This window comes from Gobius niger (assembly GCF_951799975.1).
Source record: "Gobius niger genome assembly, chromosome: 5".
Taxonomy (NCBI): domain Eukaryota; kingdom Metazoa; phylum Chordata; class Actinopteri; order Gobiiformes; family Gobiidae; genus Gobius; species Gobius niger.
In genome coordinates, this window is record NC_136856.1 from 8,257,329 (window position 1) to 8,274,212 (window position 16,884).

The 16,884-nt window shown below is 40.2% G+C and overlaps 1 protein-coding gene and 1 long non-coding RNA gene across 3 annotated transcripts in view; one reads left to right on the forward strand and one right to left on the reverse strand.

Moving 5' to 3' along the window:
• Positions 1 to 1,448: 1,448 nt before the first annotated feature.
• LOC306962938 overlaps positions 1,449 to 16,884 on the reverse strand; it is a 162,344-nt gene continuing 146,908 nt past the window's right edge. For both annotated transcript variants that reach the window (XR_013792874.1, XR_013792875.1), the window contains exon 3: positions 1,449 to 1,507. This is a non-coding gene — a long non-coding RNA (uncharacterized lncRNA). The remainder of the gene's footprint in view (positions 1,508 to 16,884) is intronic.
• On the forward strand, positions 4,860 to 6,495 carry her11 (hairy-related 11; the record flags this gene model as incomplete). The annotated part of the gene is made up of 4 exons (XM_079557031.1): positions 4,860 to 4,913; positions 5,158 to 5,253; positions 5,626 to 5,710; positions 5,912 to 6,495. The coding sequence occupies 4 exons, from the start codon at positions 4,860 to 4,862 to the stop codon at positions 6,493 to 6,495; spliced, it is 819 nt and encodes a 272-aa protein (XP_079413157.1).

A 16,884-nucleotide genomic window follows, 5' to 3' on the forward strand; every position in this document is an offset into this window, starting at 1 on the left:
AAGGGGAGACGCTGCAGGCAAAACTTAATTGTTTTCAGTTTTCAGGTTTTGGGCCAAATTGGTCTCTGAACATACAAGCTTTCACCCGGAAACTGAAAATATGCCTAATCTTCACAATAACATGTTTAAATATTGTGCTGATTCAATGTTCCCCCATAGACTTATATGGGAGAACACAATTTCAAGGGCCTTTTTCTCAAAACACATTTTTCTGTCATTGTGGCGACACTAAGTCCACGTCAGTCGGACCTAAAGGCTTCAAATTTTCCAGCCTTGGACTGAACGATATTTGGAAGATTAAGATTTTTTCAGAGGGATTTTTTATTATTTAATCCCTAAATCCCATTTATTGAGTTTTGAATGTCAAAAAATAAGGCGAAAATTACATTTTTATAAATTTTTCCACTAAAAAAACAGCTTATTTTCAAAATAAACAAGAAATCCTAAATCCCCTCTGAGAAAGTCTTGGCAACTCATTTATCAATAAAATGAAACCATAAATTTGAATGTAGCTCTATCCATTATTCAGATTTAGTCGCCGAAAAGATGGGAAATTTGGGGCATTTTTAGGCATAAAACACCTTGTTCTTATATGAAAAGATAAAATGACACATTTATGCCAGTGATCGACAGCGAAAGTTTCAAATTGATATCTGTAAATTTAAATTTTTTCCCTATTCACCTGCAGTGTCTCGCCTTAAATTGACAAAAGTTTGACTCAAGCACAAGTATACAAAAAGTCTATAGGTATAGGTCTAAAGTCTATAAGGCTATAATAGAACAAGACACCCACGAGGAGGTTTAGTCTGAATTAGAGCCTGTTTGTTTGGCTTAAAAAACACAGAGGCTGAACGCAAATCCACCAACACAGAGCCTGATGTGTCTCTGGTCTCCATGTCCACATCTGCATCCAAGGCAAACAAAATGATCCTCCAAATTAGCACTCAATGCTTTGAAATTGCATTTAATAACAAGAATATCCACTCCCGACACTTGCCTTAAAATGTATTGTAATGTAGCCTATTCTGAATATCCATATTCTCCACGTATGTTTACAATGTGCAAAACGAGCATTGAAAACAGTCAACTTTACCACTCTCTCATTTATACATCAAATTGGGAGCCTTCATTTACGTTTTTTTTTTGAAGAGTCAATTAAGGGCAAATTCCCACTTGTTTTCTCCAGTTTGAATTCGCTCCAGCACCTGTTTTGATTTGACCCCTGGAGCACAGCATGACGACAAGAGTTTGCTGGTGTGTCCAACTGTTTTTCCATCAAGGGCCGCATATCAAAGTGTATAAAGAAAGATAATATGGAACAACAATGCCAGCTGATAATAAAGTGTTAGTTTTTGAGTTTTGTATTAGTGTGGAATGCTGAAAGTTTCAGGACAAAGTGTATCACTGGAGATGTGTGCCAATTAAACAAGAAGTCTGTGGGCCACCATGAATCAGGGGCGGACTGGCCATAGGTCCATTCTGGAAGAGCACAGAAGGGCCACTGGCTCTCGGGCCACCGGTCCCGCCTTAACCGAGCTTTACCCAAATCTAAAAGCTAAAAAGAAAAGCATCAAAATAGCGACAAAAAAGAGGATGAAAAGAAAACAAAAATGTGCCGGAAAAGCAACAAAAAAGTGACAAAAAATGTGATGAAAAGTCAACAAAAACACAACAACAAAGCAACGAAAAGGCCACAAAAACGTGACAAAACCATAACAAAAGAATGATGGAAAAAATGTGACAAAAAAGTGACAAAAACACAACAAAAAGTCACAAAAAGTAATGAAGAAACAACAAAACTATGACAAAAAAAGCGGCGACTTGACAAAAAGTTACAATCACTTTGTAGGTCTCAGCTTTCAAATGAGGCGTTACATCGTTGCTCTCCAGTCGAGAAGCTTTTAGATTTGGGTAAAGCCGAACTGGAGAAAATGCGCTCTGTTAAAGCGGGTGGTAAGTGCACATTTACGCTAATTTGGGCCAGGCTGGTCAGGGCTGTTTTTCAGTCCCAGTCCGCCCCTGCCATAAATTGTCTGATGGCCGCATCGGCCCCCGGGCCGCGCTTGAGGAGTTTTTAATTTGTACTTGTATTTTGGACAGACAAATAATTCATAGATAAAAGTGAAGCTCGAGAGATATTTTCTTTCTTGTGAAGCTTTTCTTTCTTGTGCCTATAGAATCGGACTACAAAAGGCGTTCGAATTTGTCAATACTAAGTCATACTCAAAAAATACTTTGCTTTGGACATATAGACCTATTTGTTTAGGGTTCAGTTCATCTGTCACTTTGACCTTTCACAGAGTGCTTGTAAAGTCTGATGCATATGAGGCTGTGGTGGGGACAGTTTTGGAGAGTAAAGGCCAGGAGTAAGTTTTCTTAATGGAGGGCCAATTTTATTCATTGTAAAAAGACAAAGGGCCGAAGCCGCGAGTTTTAGGCCAAAGTAAAGCACTACACTGGAAAAATGGCCATCTTAAATGAGATAAATTACTTAAAATTGCTTGAATTAAGGTTCTTTATGTTGAATTTGAGTCTGTTTGGACTCATCTAAGATAAAGATACAAATGCTAATGTCAATGGAACGAGCATAAAACCCACTTTGAAATCAGACAAATGAACTTTTACTTTGAAAAAGATTTGTTTTTCACTTGAAATTATACAATATAATTTGAGTTAAGAGGATAATGACTTGTTCCATTGGCGATAAGATGTTTTATCTGATCTAAGACCAAATCTACTCAAACTGTAGATTGAATCTCGTAATTCAAGTAGGTTTCTGTCACTTCTTCCTTAAAATTATTAATTATTTTTCTAGTGCACTTTTTACAAATGCCAGAGTTGTATAATATGACCTCATTGGGTGTATTGACAGTATTTCTCCCATTTAACCTTAAAAATGTTGAAGTACTTTCTGATTTGTGTCATTATATTTCACCTTGGGGGCCAGAGGTTCTGTGCTGGAGGGCCGGATTTGGCCCCCGGGCCTGATGTTGCCTACCCCTGGTATAGGCTTTATGAATACTTACTGTGAGCAACTGCCTACTTTTTCATTTGAGGGGATTAAAGTCACGTTATATTGGCCACAGTAATAATTTGACATAAGGTGTTTTCAATATTTTAATTCCACAACAGCTGGCTACTTTTAATGCACAGCGCGCGTAAAAGCGCACGGGACTTGTGCCATGAGCGTAAAGCGCCCCTTTGAGTCCATACGATAGAAACTAATTAGTGAGGAGCAGCTCACAATCCCGCTCTTTGGTGATCGTGAAATGAACCGTGCCTTTCCAATATCGTGCCTCGTGGAGTGTATCCCACTCTCCCAGAAACCTCCCGAGCAAAGGAGGCGTGAGACTGACCCGAGGCAGACGCACTTAGCACGGGGGTGTAAAAGTCTGCCCCGACACCTCGGCTCGCGGCTAAACAAACCAGGCCTGGTGCCGTTTGCCCTGTGCTCCCGTGTTGGCCCGTGCGCCTCCACGAGCGAGACAGCGTGGGACCAGCGACAAGTGTCTCTCCACACAATTTAATATTCACAAGTCACATGTAATTGACAAAATATACTTCGGTCCGTTTCCCACGACAATAAAACCCAATCCTATGCAAAGATTTGATGGATAAAAAAATGAAAGTTGTCTTTTCCACAACTTTGCTATTTTACAACCTCCTCTCTCTATTAAAAACAATCTAACAGTTGAAGCAGATTAAAATCAATTTATAAACGTAAGAATGAATGAAAATATGAATACATAAATCAACCAACAAGTTTTATCCCTTATCCAAGCTTTTATTTTGAAATATACGTTTTCTTCAGAAGACACTTCCTGTTTATTTTATTTTATTTATACATTTTAACATTTATTTTTTGTTGAACTGCAGAGCACAGAATCAATCCCAAGGCTCTTTCATTCAGGTAAGAAGAAATAAAGAAGAACGTTGGGATTTTTCCGCTCATCTGGCCGTTGTCTTCACTTGCTAATGCTAATGCTAATGTCACACGTCATAAAACCTGCTCAAAGTGACACGTCTTTCTTTTCCCACGGACTTCGCTGAAACTTTCCCATAGTTCAACTTATAGGAGACCTGCTCCATGGGAAACTTCACACATCGGATAAATTCATGAAGAAGTCTGGAAGAATTTGTTATTTGTGAGTTAGCATAGTAGCACAGTAGGCTAACCGTTTCTGACAGGTGAGCTCGTGAGTCAGTTGGCCGAACAATTTTCAGTTCTTACTAAAAAAGAAAAGACGAGAGAATAATTTATAAAGCATCCACACATAGCTCTTAAGTATCATTGTCATTACATCTGTTTTTTGTCTACATTTTATGTCCGCTTTTTCACGTTTCGTAGAGTTTGGATCCACGTGCCTTCACTTCACTGAGGCTTGTGCCAAGACTGAGACAAGAAGAGGACCATAATAATGACAACAAATGAAGATAGAAGTTATAAGAAGGTAGGCCTACACAAGCCCAAACACATTCCCTTAAGTCTGGAAAAAAAAAAGCACAGAAAAATAATGATTTGGGCAAAGTTTACCCCCCATTTTATTCAGGCCTTTGAATACAAGTCTTTGAGGTTAAAAACTCATATATATGTAACATAACAAAAACAAATGTTAAACGTCTTGAAAATACTTTTATTTAGAGATTTACTTAGGTTTTCGGAGCTGAAGTTGATCAAAAAGGGCGTCATCCACAGTGTTCATTACAGTGTTGTTACTCGCACCTGTCAGCCAATCGGAGGCTGCGCGTGGCCTGCCAGCGGCTGCGCGAGGCCTATTTAAGTTGCCTGCACGAGCCTCTGGGGATTTTTTCCCCTGCTGTCACGAGTTTGGATTCTGTGGAGAAAGACGCCGTTCAACATGACAAAGACTCTACAAAACTCAGGGCAAGAGGACTGCCGGAGCAGAAAGAGGGTAAGACTCTTTCCGTTCAAATTGATTTTAACCCCAACTTGTGGTTTATAAGGTTTTTTTATTCTATAATTAATGAATTGCTACAGAATGATTTGTAAGTTTCTCTGGCAGCACTTACAGTTAATTTTTCTGCATTTATTTAATGCATGAGTAACATCACCACCCATTTAGCGTCAAAGATAGTTTTGTGGCATCAACTTTGCTATTTTACAACCTCCTCTCTCTGATTATTTTTTGCTTTCAGATTTTAAAACCTGTTGTGGAAAAGAAGCGGAGAGATCGCATTAATCATAGCCTGGCTGAGCTGAGGACTCTTCTTTTGAACTCCACATCTGATCCAGTAAGAATAGAAAAGTCACACCATTTGTTTGCGTTAACTGCAGTTTCGGCACCTCCAAACGTCCCACATGGCTGCGCTTCTCTTTGACGATCTGCCTGCTTCCTTCCTCTCAGTTTTACGATAGCCCTAAACTCCTGAAGTGCCCCTAATGTTTTGGTTTTCTCTGTTGAATTAATTTGAATGAACCCGGATCCACAGGTGTGCAGAGCGGTGCTTTACAACCTCCTTTTAAAATGTTTCTGTTTTAGGTGCATCACTTTAATGACGAGCATCTCTTTTTTTTCTCTCAGTTTGTTTTGAATAAAATAATCAACAAGAAAAATCACCCACTTCACTAAACTATGAAGTTATTTCTTTTCTCTGTTTTGTCAGCGGCTACAAAATCCTAAAATAGAAAAAGCTGAGATTTTGGACCTTACTGTTGAGTACCTTCACAAGTGGACCACTGGGGCAAATGGTAAGTGGGCCAAAGTTTGTAGCAATAGAAAACAAACTTTTATTGTATTTTTCAAAACATTTTCATGCATTTCCTTTTCTGGCAAAAGTACACGGTGGGACACTTGTCAGAGTTTGTTGAATTTGACCTTTTTTCCCCCCAGGTGTCTCTTTCAGCTCTTGGTCTTATTAATTTTGTTTTCTACATGTTGTACATTTTCAGATGGCCCAAAGATAAAACCGGCTCCAGAGGTGAGCCCCCCTCACTCAGAGCCTTCTGTGGTCACTATGGAGAACGCCGGGTTCAAGCAGTGCATGTTTGAGTTGGCGAGTTACATGCACAAGATCACCCCAGCGCAGAGGGTCAGCCTCATCGAAGGGCTCAAGTGGCACGCCGAAACCAAGCCGCCGCCGCCTTGGAACCCTGATCTGGAGCAGAGACTGGGCCACAACCCGGCGCCTCTGGACTCCAGTTACTCTTCAGACAAGAAAGAAGATTCGATAAAATTCCCCTTTCTGTCGCATTCGTTCAGCCGCTCCCCTCACTGCTCCACCCCGCTCCAAGACTACCTCTCCCCTCCGCACTCCCCGTGGTTTTCGCCGCTGTCGAGCTACTCAACGTCGCCCCCGTTTGTTTCCTACACGTGTCGTTTCACGTTTCCTCCGACGCCGCCGTCTTGTAGCAGCAGTTTGTCCACACTCCCGGCTCCTGTCTCTTTCACGCCCTCCACGGGGCAGCACATGCCCCTCCAGCCGCCTCCCAGGGGGGTCCTGACCGACCCCACACCAATGTGGCGACCCTGGTAAAGACTAAACAGCGACCCCTCGTGGACAAAGACGATAATGGCTGCGAATGAAGCTGTTCAAATGCATTATGTACAGTGTAAATAGTATTATATTTGTATGTATTTATAACTTTAGGCAATAAAATGGAAAATGAGTTAATGATTGTCTTGTGTTTCGTTTTTTTCTTATGTTGTTGTTGAATTTCAAGTAGAACATTTTCTGTACTGAAAATAACACAACTTGATCTCCTCTAAAGTTATCACATAGCTCACCTTGTATTTCTGTGTGTTTGTCTAGTTTTGTGACTAAACTGCATTTATAGCTGTAGAATAGTGAAAATCTTCATTGTAACATTGTCATTTATGATGAAAATGTTATTTGGTTCACATGTCCAATCATACTCTATTACTTACTTGGGTTTTAGCCTTAAAGTTACATGATGGCAATTTTCCAAGAGACTTTATCCTTGAATAAAGCTTCTCTCAAATAAAATAGGCCAGTTCCCAGAGCTTCCACTGTTTTTAATCACCTTTCTATACACTCAAGGTCGCCTTACATCAGTGAAACACATTAAAGGAATAGGCCACCATTTTTACATACTGAGATATGTTCTTACCTTAGCTTTGATGAGTTCTGTAGGACCTGTCTGGTCTTCTCCGTGCCTTCAGTCACGTAAACACAACGCAGACGGCATTAGCATTTAGCCTCTCCCTCTCTCCTCTATAGCTACTATCGCTATAACGATAGTGGAGGACAAGAAGAGATTTAAATTGTTACTGAGAAAACTCTTACAAACAAATATGGATTGAATTTGGCGAATGAACGTGTCATGTGATATTCCTTTCTGAATGCAAATATGTGCTACTTTTATGTACAGCTTTTATAGGATTTTAGTAGGATATACAAATGTACTGATACACATTTTTGTATGGATTTAAATACTGTTTTTACTTTTTGTGAATGGATTTAGTGGGACCCCAGGAAGAATAGCGACAGCATGACTGCGCTAATGGGGATCCTTTCAATAAACAATAAACAAACAATAGCTCCAAAACAGGTCAAGATAGAAGCTACCAAGCTCTTCCACGTTTTCCCTATTTAAATATGGTTACGTGAAGTGTTACACTACAAAGTATAATTACACAAAATCAAACAATGTGGATTTTTTTAAGCGGATAAAAGGGGGAACTATATTGTAAGGCGTAATAATACCAGGAGTAGTTTGAAATCCGCGTAATAATGCTCTTGGTATTATTACGCCTTACAATATAGCCCCCCCTTTTATCCGCTTAAAAAAATCTGGATATGGAAAACGTGGAAGAGCTTGGTAGCTTCTATCTTGACCAGTTTTGAAGCTATAGAAGAGAGAGGGAGAGGCTAAATGCTAACGCCGTCTGCGCTGTGTTTACGTGACTGAAGGCACGGGTGAAGACCAGACAGGTCCTAAAGAACTCGTCAAAGCTAAGGTAAGAACATATCTCAGTATGTAAAAACGGTGGCCTATTCCTTTAAAGTACTAAACTGTACACATAAATACAAAGTCCAAAACATACATGTAAAGAGAACAGTGCAATTGTGACCACAGTGAATTAGCTTAATTTGTAATGTGTTACTTTTTTATGTCTTTTAGGTAGATTATACCTCTGTCTGTATTAACGTCTTTGTAGAGGCGCAGATGACTCTAAAAGCTGCAATAAAGTCGTTCTGATCAGAAACATCGGAGTCACCAACTCTTATACCTTTTTCAATAATTAAAAAAATCTGTCCAGTACCTTTAATTTTTCTTCCCTTGGACACGACTTTTTCAAACCCAACAACACTGTCACCTATTTCTAACACTTCTCCCATCAGCATCTTTTTCAGAGGTCGACATCTCAGTGGATAACGTTTATATTCAGGGTTTTCGCGTGGCATTTAAAGACATTCAATTAAATGTGCCAAAAATAAGGCCTTAAATGTCATTAAAACGCAATAAATTGGATTCACAATGGTATTAAAGCTGATGCTTCTTGGAAATTAAAGCCATTGTTCAACTTTTATTGTATGTTAATCAAAAACAGTCCAAAAACACATTCAGCTGCAAAATTTTTATTAAATGTTTGGTTCCAAAGTAGCCTCCAGTTCAGGAATGAGTGTCCTCTCAAATCATATCATTATAATATACACAGATTTTTCCTTCTCGATCTAAAATCAGGCCAGGTTTAAAGTTTACAGGCACCAGTAAAAGTTTGGAGACAGACTCTGACGCCTGTCGAGGCCACACTTCTCACTCGGGTGTGACGTCCTCTCGGCCTTTGGGGCTTGTGCCGTTTGTCCCATTTTCCCACGTTCACAAACTGAAGCTCGACAAGAAAAGAAAGAGTAGCAATATTTAAGCTGTGAAGATCTGATTCTCAGTGAAACCATTTGTTTAATTTATAAGAAGTAAAAGCAAAGGTATTTTCCAACATTCCGGGGATGTTTTGTAGATTTAGCCCTTGAATAAAACCTATAATAACAGACTTGGGTTAACCCCTTAACTCCCACCTGAACCGAGCACATTTTCTCCAGTTTGGCTTTACCCCCAGTCCAAAAGCTTCTGGAAAAAAAGCTGTGAAAATAGCAACAAAACTGAGACGAAAACAATGATGGAAATGTGTCAAAGAAGTGGGAATACAAAAAATTACAAAAACCCACAAAAAATACAAAAATATGACAAAAATGTGATAACAATTCGACAAACAAATTGCAAAAATGTGACCAAAAAATGACAAAAAATTGCTTTAAAAAAATTGACGAAAAAATGAAAACATTTGACAAAAAATGACAAAAATGTGACAAAATGTGACAAAAAATGTGACCAAAATGTGATTAAAAATTTGACAAAAAATGACAAAAAATGACAAAAAAATGACAAAAAATGTGACCAAAATGTGATAAAAAATTTACAAAAAAGTGACAAAAAATGTGACAAAATGTGACAAAAAAAAATCAAAAAAATTTGATAAAAATTTGACAAAAAAATTACAAAAAATTGACAATAATTAGTTGAATACCCAACAAAAAAATGATGGAAACAAAATCTGATGACGTGAGGAAAAAGATCCTCTCGGTTCAGGCGGGAGTTAAGAGGTTGATCGCCGGCCTGTTCAGTATAGAGTTGGTACAAACAGGTTTATCGAAGTGTGCCTGGCGGATGCAGCTGCGTCGTGCTCTGGAGTGAGTGTAAAAAGGTGACATTAACGCTTTGGTTCTAATGACTGTGTGAGTCGCGTTCCCACAGAATCACGGGAACCTCCAGCGGCACAAGCCCAGGATTGTCCCGAGTGAGAGGAGTCACACCAGCGGCAGAAGTGTGGCTTCCTCTGCCTCATTACAATAAACCGAGGAGAGGCCAATGACGCTGGAAGAAAACAGTAATGTGACTCTTGGTGCAATCGTGTTTAACAGTTGTAATGGGGAAAAGTCAAAACAGGCAATTATGGGCAAAAATAAAGGATTTTAACCTTAAGATCTCACAATAGCCACAAGATTTTTCAGTTAATGTTGTGGGTTTACTATATTTTACTGGGCTGTATCCAATATACTCACTCTAGACGGCTGAAAGGAACAGGCCACCGTTTTTACATACTGAGATATGTTCTTACGTTAGCTTAGACATTTTAGACATGTACATATACCTGTCTGGTCTTCACGCGTGCCCTCAGTCACGTAGACACAGCACAGACGGCGTTAGCATTTAGCCTCTTCTCCTCTCCACTATAGCTCCAAACCAGGTGAAGATAGAAGCTACCAAGCTCTTCCACGTTTTCCCTATTTAAATATGGTTACGTGGAGTGTTACACTACAAAAGTATAATTACACAAAATTAAACAGTGTGGATAAAAAGGGGAACTATATTGTAAGGCATAATAATAATACCAGGAGTAGTTCGACATCCGCACAGTAAAGTGTAGATATTACTGCGCGAATGTCAAACTACTCCTGGTTTTATTATTAAGTCTAAATGCTAACGCCGTCTGCGCTGTGTTTACGTGACTGAGGGCACACGTTAAGACCTGACAGGTACAAATGAACTCGTCTAAGCTAAGGTAAGAACATCTTACATCCGGGTCGCGGGGGCAGCAGTCTCAGCAGAGATGCTCAGACTTCCCGATCCACACACACCTAATCCAGCTGTTCTGGGGGGACCCCGAGGCGACACCAGGCCAGCTCGGAGACATAGTCCCACCAGCGTGTCCTGGGTCTTCTACGAGGTCCCACTAGGACATGCCTGGAACACCTTCCGCAGGAGGCAACCAGGAGGCATCCGGAACAGATGCCCGAGCCACCTCAGCTGCTCCTTTTGACGAGCTCCTCCCGGGTAACTGAGCTCCTCACCCGATCTCGAAGGGTGCGCCCAGCCACCCTGCGAAGGAAGCTCATTTCGGCCGCTTGTATTTGCGATTTTGTCCTTTCGGTCATTACCCAAATCTCCAGACCATCGATGAGGGTGAGAACGTAGATCGATCGGTGACTCGAGGAGCTTTGCCCCGACTCAGCTCCCTCTTCACCACGACAGAACGATACAGCGACCGCATCACAGCGACAGAGATGTGAGATCGTATGGTTAAAACACTTTATGTTTTGTGGTGGCCTATTCCTATTTTTTTCACATATGTTGGTTTGCACTTTAAAAAAAATCTATTTTCATTTCGTTAAACTGTTCAGTTAAAGGAAATATTTCATCTTACGCAACAAAAATGTGACAAAAAAGCCACAAGGGATCAATACCACGACAAAAAAGCAACAAAAAAAAGTGATGAAAAAGCAACAATAGAGCGACAAAAACATGCCAGAAAAGCAATAATAATACAACAAAAAAGTGACAAAAACGCAGTTTTGTAGGCCTTAGCTTTCAAATGAGGAATTACACTGCTTAGGCTGAAGCCAAGCTGGAGAAAATGTAGGTTAGATGCTCATTCAAGTCCATACTTTGATTTCCCACTGCAAATTTTATTTTCTGTCTGTGTCCATCTGGTCATAGGAGCATGTTTTGCATTGCTGGCAGTGGCAACAGTATAATCCCAAATGTTACGCAGTTTAAGAATGATTTAGACCACTACTAATGATGTAATTTACTTGTTCCCTCTTACATAATATATAATTTAATAATCTCCAACTCCAACAGAGAAGTCCAGGGAGTCAGGAAACCTCTTTGTTTTTTTGCATTTGACTCTCCTTTTAGCCTTTTACTCTTGTCAAATGTTAGTTTAGAGACACAGTATTGTTTTTGTGCTTAATTAATCATGCCTTTCCCACACACGGAGAGGCACATTCCATACATTTGCATTGATTTGGGCGTCTTTGCTTCATGTGTCAATGCCTCACACGTCATAAAAGTCTCTACAGCCGCGCTCGTCTTCACACTTCGGTCCAGTTCCCACGGGAATCTGCTCTGACCGGGGAATACATGAGACTTGAGACCAAACTACATCAACCATTCTCTTAAAAAAAGAGATTTAGATTATTAAAGGATGGCAACACGGAGGTAAAAGCAATGATGTAGTCGTTGTCGTCTTGGGACCAATAGAGGGCAGCATTGTCAAAGTGAAATCGTTTGTCAAAGCCACAATTAATGACACAAACGATGAGGTTCAATACGCTGTGTGGGGATTTGGTTTGGAGATTTCTTGCAAAAACACCACACTTCTCCCTTTGGTGCGACTCCTCTCCGTCATGAACAAACCTTGGCTTGTGCCGCAGGTGATTCCCGGGATTCTGTGGGAAACCAGCTCACACAGTCATTAACAAGAGAGTGTCAACGCCACCTCTTACGCTTTTACACTTCTGTTGGATTCAGCTTTGCCACAGTGTTTATACTTGTGCCACCAATTTGATTACACACTTTCTCCTATGCAGTGATTCAGGAAATAATGGAGCGCAAGAGTTCTAGTCATTTTTCTCACTACGCAAAACCATCACACAATTGTTTCATCACTCTAACTCCTTTTTTAATATACTTTTTTATACTTGATAAAAAAACAAAACACATGCTGATTCCACACTCTCTTCACAACCCCAAAATGTAGGGAAAAAAGTTTTGTATTTGTATTTGTAGTCCATGTCCGTACTTTACTCTCCTGTGCACACTTTTCTGGTTTGAAGTAAAGTAAGTAAGTAAGTAAGTAAGTAAGTAAGTAAGTAAGTAAGTAAGTAAGTAAGTAAGTAAGTAAGTAAGTAAGTAAGTAAGTAAGTATTCTTTATTTATATAGCGCTTTTCACAGGCAGAGGTCACAATGTGCTTTACAGTGTACAACAACAAAATACAAATAATAAAAACAGTAAAAATATGCATTCAAAAAGGCAGCTCTATTGGCTCTGGAAAGCCTGTTTAAACAGTCTTAAGTCTTAAGTTGCTTTTTAAAAATCTCCACAGAATCAAGGACAGAGGAAGTTCATTCCAGATATGAGGTACAATGGCTTTAAAGGACATGTCTCCTCGAAAGAAAGTAGTTTGTAAATTGTTTTTTCGCACAAAACTTTTTTAAAGCATATAGCTACTTGGTATTTTCTTTTATTTACAATTATTATGTACAATATTTAATATTTAGCTTTTAACTTTTCAATCCTTCAATGAGCAAAACTGTAATCAACTGTAACTGCAAAAGTGTTTTTTTTTAAGTGGATATATGGCGTATGTGGGGCTTTGAAAGAGACTGAAAACATTGTTTATGGTGCCTCGATATTTTGTGTTTTTTAATTTGAAAGTATGTGTCTGTAAGAATTAAAAAGTAGAAATGAAATACAGACACTAGAACTAACTTACAGACTTACAGGTTCTAAATAAGATAAGATAAGCCTTTATTGATCTCACAATAGAGAAATTCACTTGTTGCATTCAGCTCGCAGAAACACTCAGGGTGTGCAGAATAGACAGGAAATGTGCCAACAATTTAACACTCTCTCCTCCTGGAACCGCCACCATAACTTGGTGGAGGGGTTTGAGCACCCGAATGATCCTGGGGGCTCTGTTGTTTGGGGCTTCGTGCCCCTGGTAGGGTCTCCCAGGGCAAACAGGTCCTAGGTGACGGGTCGGACAAAGAGCGGTTCTGAAGCTCCTTATGAGAGACCAACAGGCCCGGTTTGAACCATGAGGCCGTCCTTCTGTGGACCCACCACGTGCAGGAGGAGCCATAGGGGCTGGTGCAATGTGATTTGGGCAGCTTGAACGGCTGCCCCCACAACCCGGCAACGGACAAGTGGAAGAAGATGGATGGATTGAATAGTTCAGAAAATGGCTCAGAACTGATATAATGTTGGATTATGGGGGCTAATAACATGGAGGAAAGTTTCTATATAGCAGCTGTTTTAACAATTGTGTCCAGGAAGTACAGCATGAAGTGCTGACACTGTAGAAGAAGAAACAGTTGGATTAAACGGGATTGTGTGAGTTGAGTTGAGTGACTGTGGTGAAATACTACTCCAGGTTTGCCTTTAATGAGGGAACTTCATTATTTAAAGGTCAGAAATAGAATAATATGGAATAACACAGGGCCAAACAGCATTTTTTTGTTTAGTTTAGTTGTAATTCATATTTTTGTTTGGGTTGCTGCTTGTCGTTGAATGAAGCTACACCATTTGAGGACCTCTTGCTTGTGCTTATGTGCTGTTATTTACCAATCAGCCAAAGCAGGGGACTATATTCTTCCATTTAGCTTAAAGGCATTTCTTAATAATGATAATAATAATAATACTGTAATGCTAAGCTGCTGTGTGCCAAGCTTTCCACTGAACCGGATAGGCACTTTCACACTCACAATACCGTATTATTAGCTCGCTAATTACTACAGATGTTGCCCAGCTGTGGAATGCGGTAAGTGACGTTTGGAGCTGCGGTTGTTTACGGTACAGGACTTGCACAATGGACAGGTGTGCGCAGGTGTGATCCAGGTTTGACACAATTTGGAAACACAAAGGAATTTGAGGATTTTGCGCAGGCCACGACATCTCCGGAGCATCCTGGAAATTCTCACAGTCTCTCGAACTAACTTTCCAACACAGAGGGGTAACGGGATCAGCGCTAATGGGATTGTGAAATGCCAGCGGTGTTCGGCCTCGTCAGGTCGCCGCGGTCGATTCGTTTGACCTTTAATTACAACCTCGGCTTGTCCGCTTTCAGGCGTCTGTGGAAAGTGAGCAGAAACATGCAGGCAGCGATGGGTTTATGAGGAAAAGGGTTGCAAAGGGACGGAAAATCCTCGCTAAATCTCCAGAAATTATCCGGAAGCTTTCAATAGTAACCAGTAAAGACTTTTCACCAATTAAAAAGTGTCAAAACAATTATATTTTTGTACTTTTAATTGAATAAACAATTAGTGAACTATCAGTCACCCATTAGTTATGTTTTTGAACAATGAAGCAGGCATTTTGAGTAATGTCACACCCGACTGTTACAGAATTCACAATGGTGTTCAAGAGGATAGATGAAGAACAGGCAGCAGTCTGGATGTCTTATACAGGAGAAGTTTATTTATTTATTTATTTTTTATTCATTTGAGCAGAAAAAAGTATGTCAACATTTTACAGAAAGAAAAAAATACAAAACAAGACTTTGTGCTCAAAGGGAGTAGGAAGAAGTTCAAGAACTTATAGTAAACCTACCCCTTATCTCTCATTCAAGTAATCATCACATAAACTTTCCGCTTTACTCATGCAAGAACCCGATGCATGAGTCTGTGCTTACATATTGATATAACTCGTTTATGATCGTACAAAATGTCAAAGAATTTCATCATTTACAGTTACCAAAAAATGAAAATAAAGGATTTATCATTTACAGTTACCAAAAAATGAAAATAAAGGATTTATCATTTACAGTCGTAAATAAATAAATTCACCATATGGTACGTAAGACTTATACCAAGGCACATCTCTCTTTCGTTCTGATCATACAAAAATATATATAATATCGCTCAGCCCAGCTATACCAACTATACCCAAATGTACAAGCTCCGTATAACCATGTAGAAATAGAAACTATCTGTCCATAGTCATTCACTTAAGATTGGAAGGGAAAGGGAAAGAAAAAAGACATGTATACATCACATTGGTATGTAATCCATGAACATGAAAACATGTGTTTTGTCCATTTACCATCGGTACTGGACACGGAGACATGAACTCGAGACATTGCGCTAGTCCTACCATTCAAGTCTGTCTATGCTTCCACAGAAGAGGGATAAAAACCCTCTCAGAGCGTCAGACTGATACACAAGCTAACATTCAGTGGCTCAGAGTAGGCGCCTGAGCACCACAGTCAAGGCTATGACAGAGATAGTACCACTGTACAGCCTGACAAATAGTGATTTAATGTAATCCTCTAACACCGACAACTAAAAACATGATCCTCCATCCATCCATTTTCTTCCACTTGTCCGTTGCCGGGTCGTGGGGGCTGTTGGATCTGCCCATATCACATTGTACCAGCCCCTATAGCTCCTCCTGCAGGTGGTGGGTCCACAGAAGGACGGCCTCTTGATTCTAACCGGGCCTGTTGGTCTCTCATAAGGAGCTTCTGAACCGCTCTTTGTCTGACACGTCACCTAGGACCTGTTTGCCCTGGGAGACCCTACCAGGGGCACGAAGCCCCCGACAACAGAGCCCCCAGGGTCATTCGGGTGCTCAAACCCCTCCACCACGTTAAGGTGGCGGTTCCAAGAGGGGTAAAAACATGATCCTCAACTCTCCTAAACCTCAACTGTCACTCTCTCAGATCATGACAAAGGCTGACCAACAGGAGGTGGACAGTAGACGGCCTGGCGCTGATTTGCATAAAACAGAGTAGACCTGAATTACAGAACCATCTCTACAGACTCTTAGAGCAGTGTTATACTTTAATATTGCAGACACTTACGGGGTTATTAACCAACCGTTTGCTCATGAGCAAATGTGGATCAGCAGAGGAGTAATTTACCCATTTTTTACTCATGCAGCCGTGGGGTCCTAAAACTGTAATACATGTCATTTCAAAAGGTGAATTAGATGCAACATGCTCACAAATATCCATTGCTATGTTCCACTTTACACTCGCTATTTAGCACATGACTTGATAAATGAACCCTTTAGTGACTATACTATGGCCAGGATGAATGAGGGTGTGTTTGAGAGTGCGAGTATGGGACAAAGGATGCAAATTAACCCATGGCTACAATCCAGTGTGATGTCATTAAATGCACTGTCCCTACCAAATAAAGCAATAAATAAAAAGCAGTTGGATGACTATTAAATCAGATAGTTTTGCTGCAGTTTGGTAAATGGTCTCAACTTATCTTTTCTACCTACATTAGGCACTCAAAGCGCTTTACAGCAAGGATCCAGTCACCCATTCACACTCTCATTCCTGCACCAATGTACGCAGACACTGGAGGCAAGTTGGGTGAAGTGTTTCTT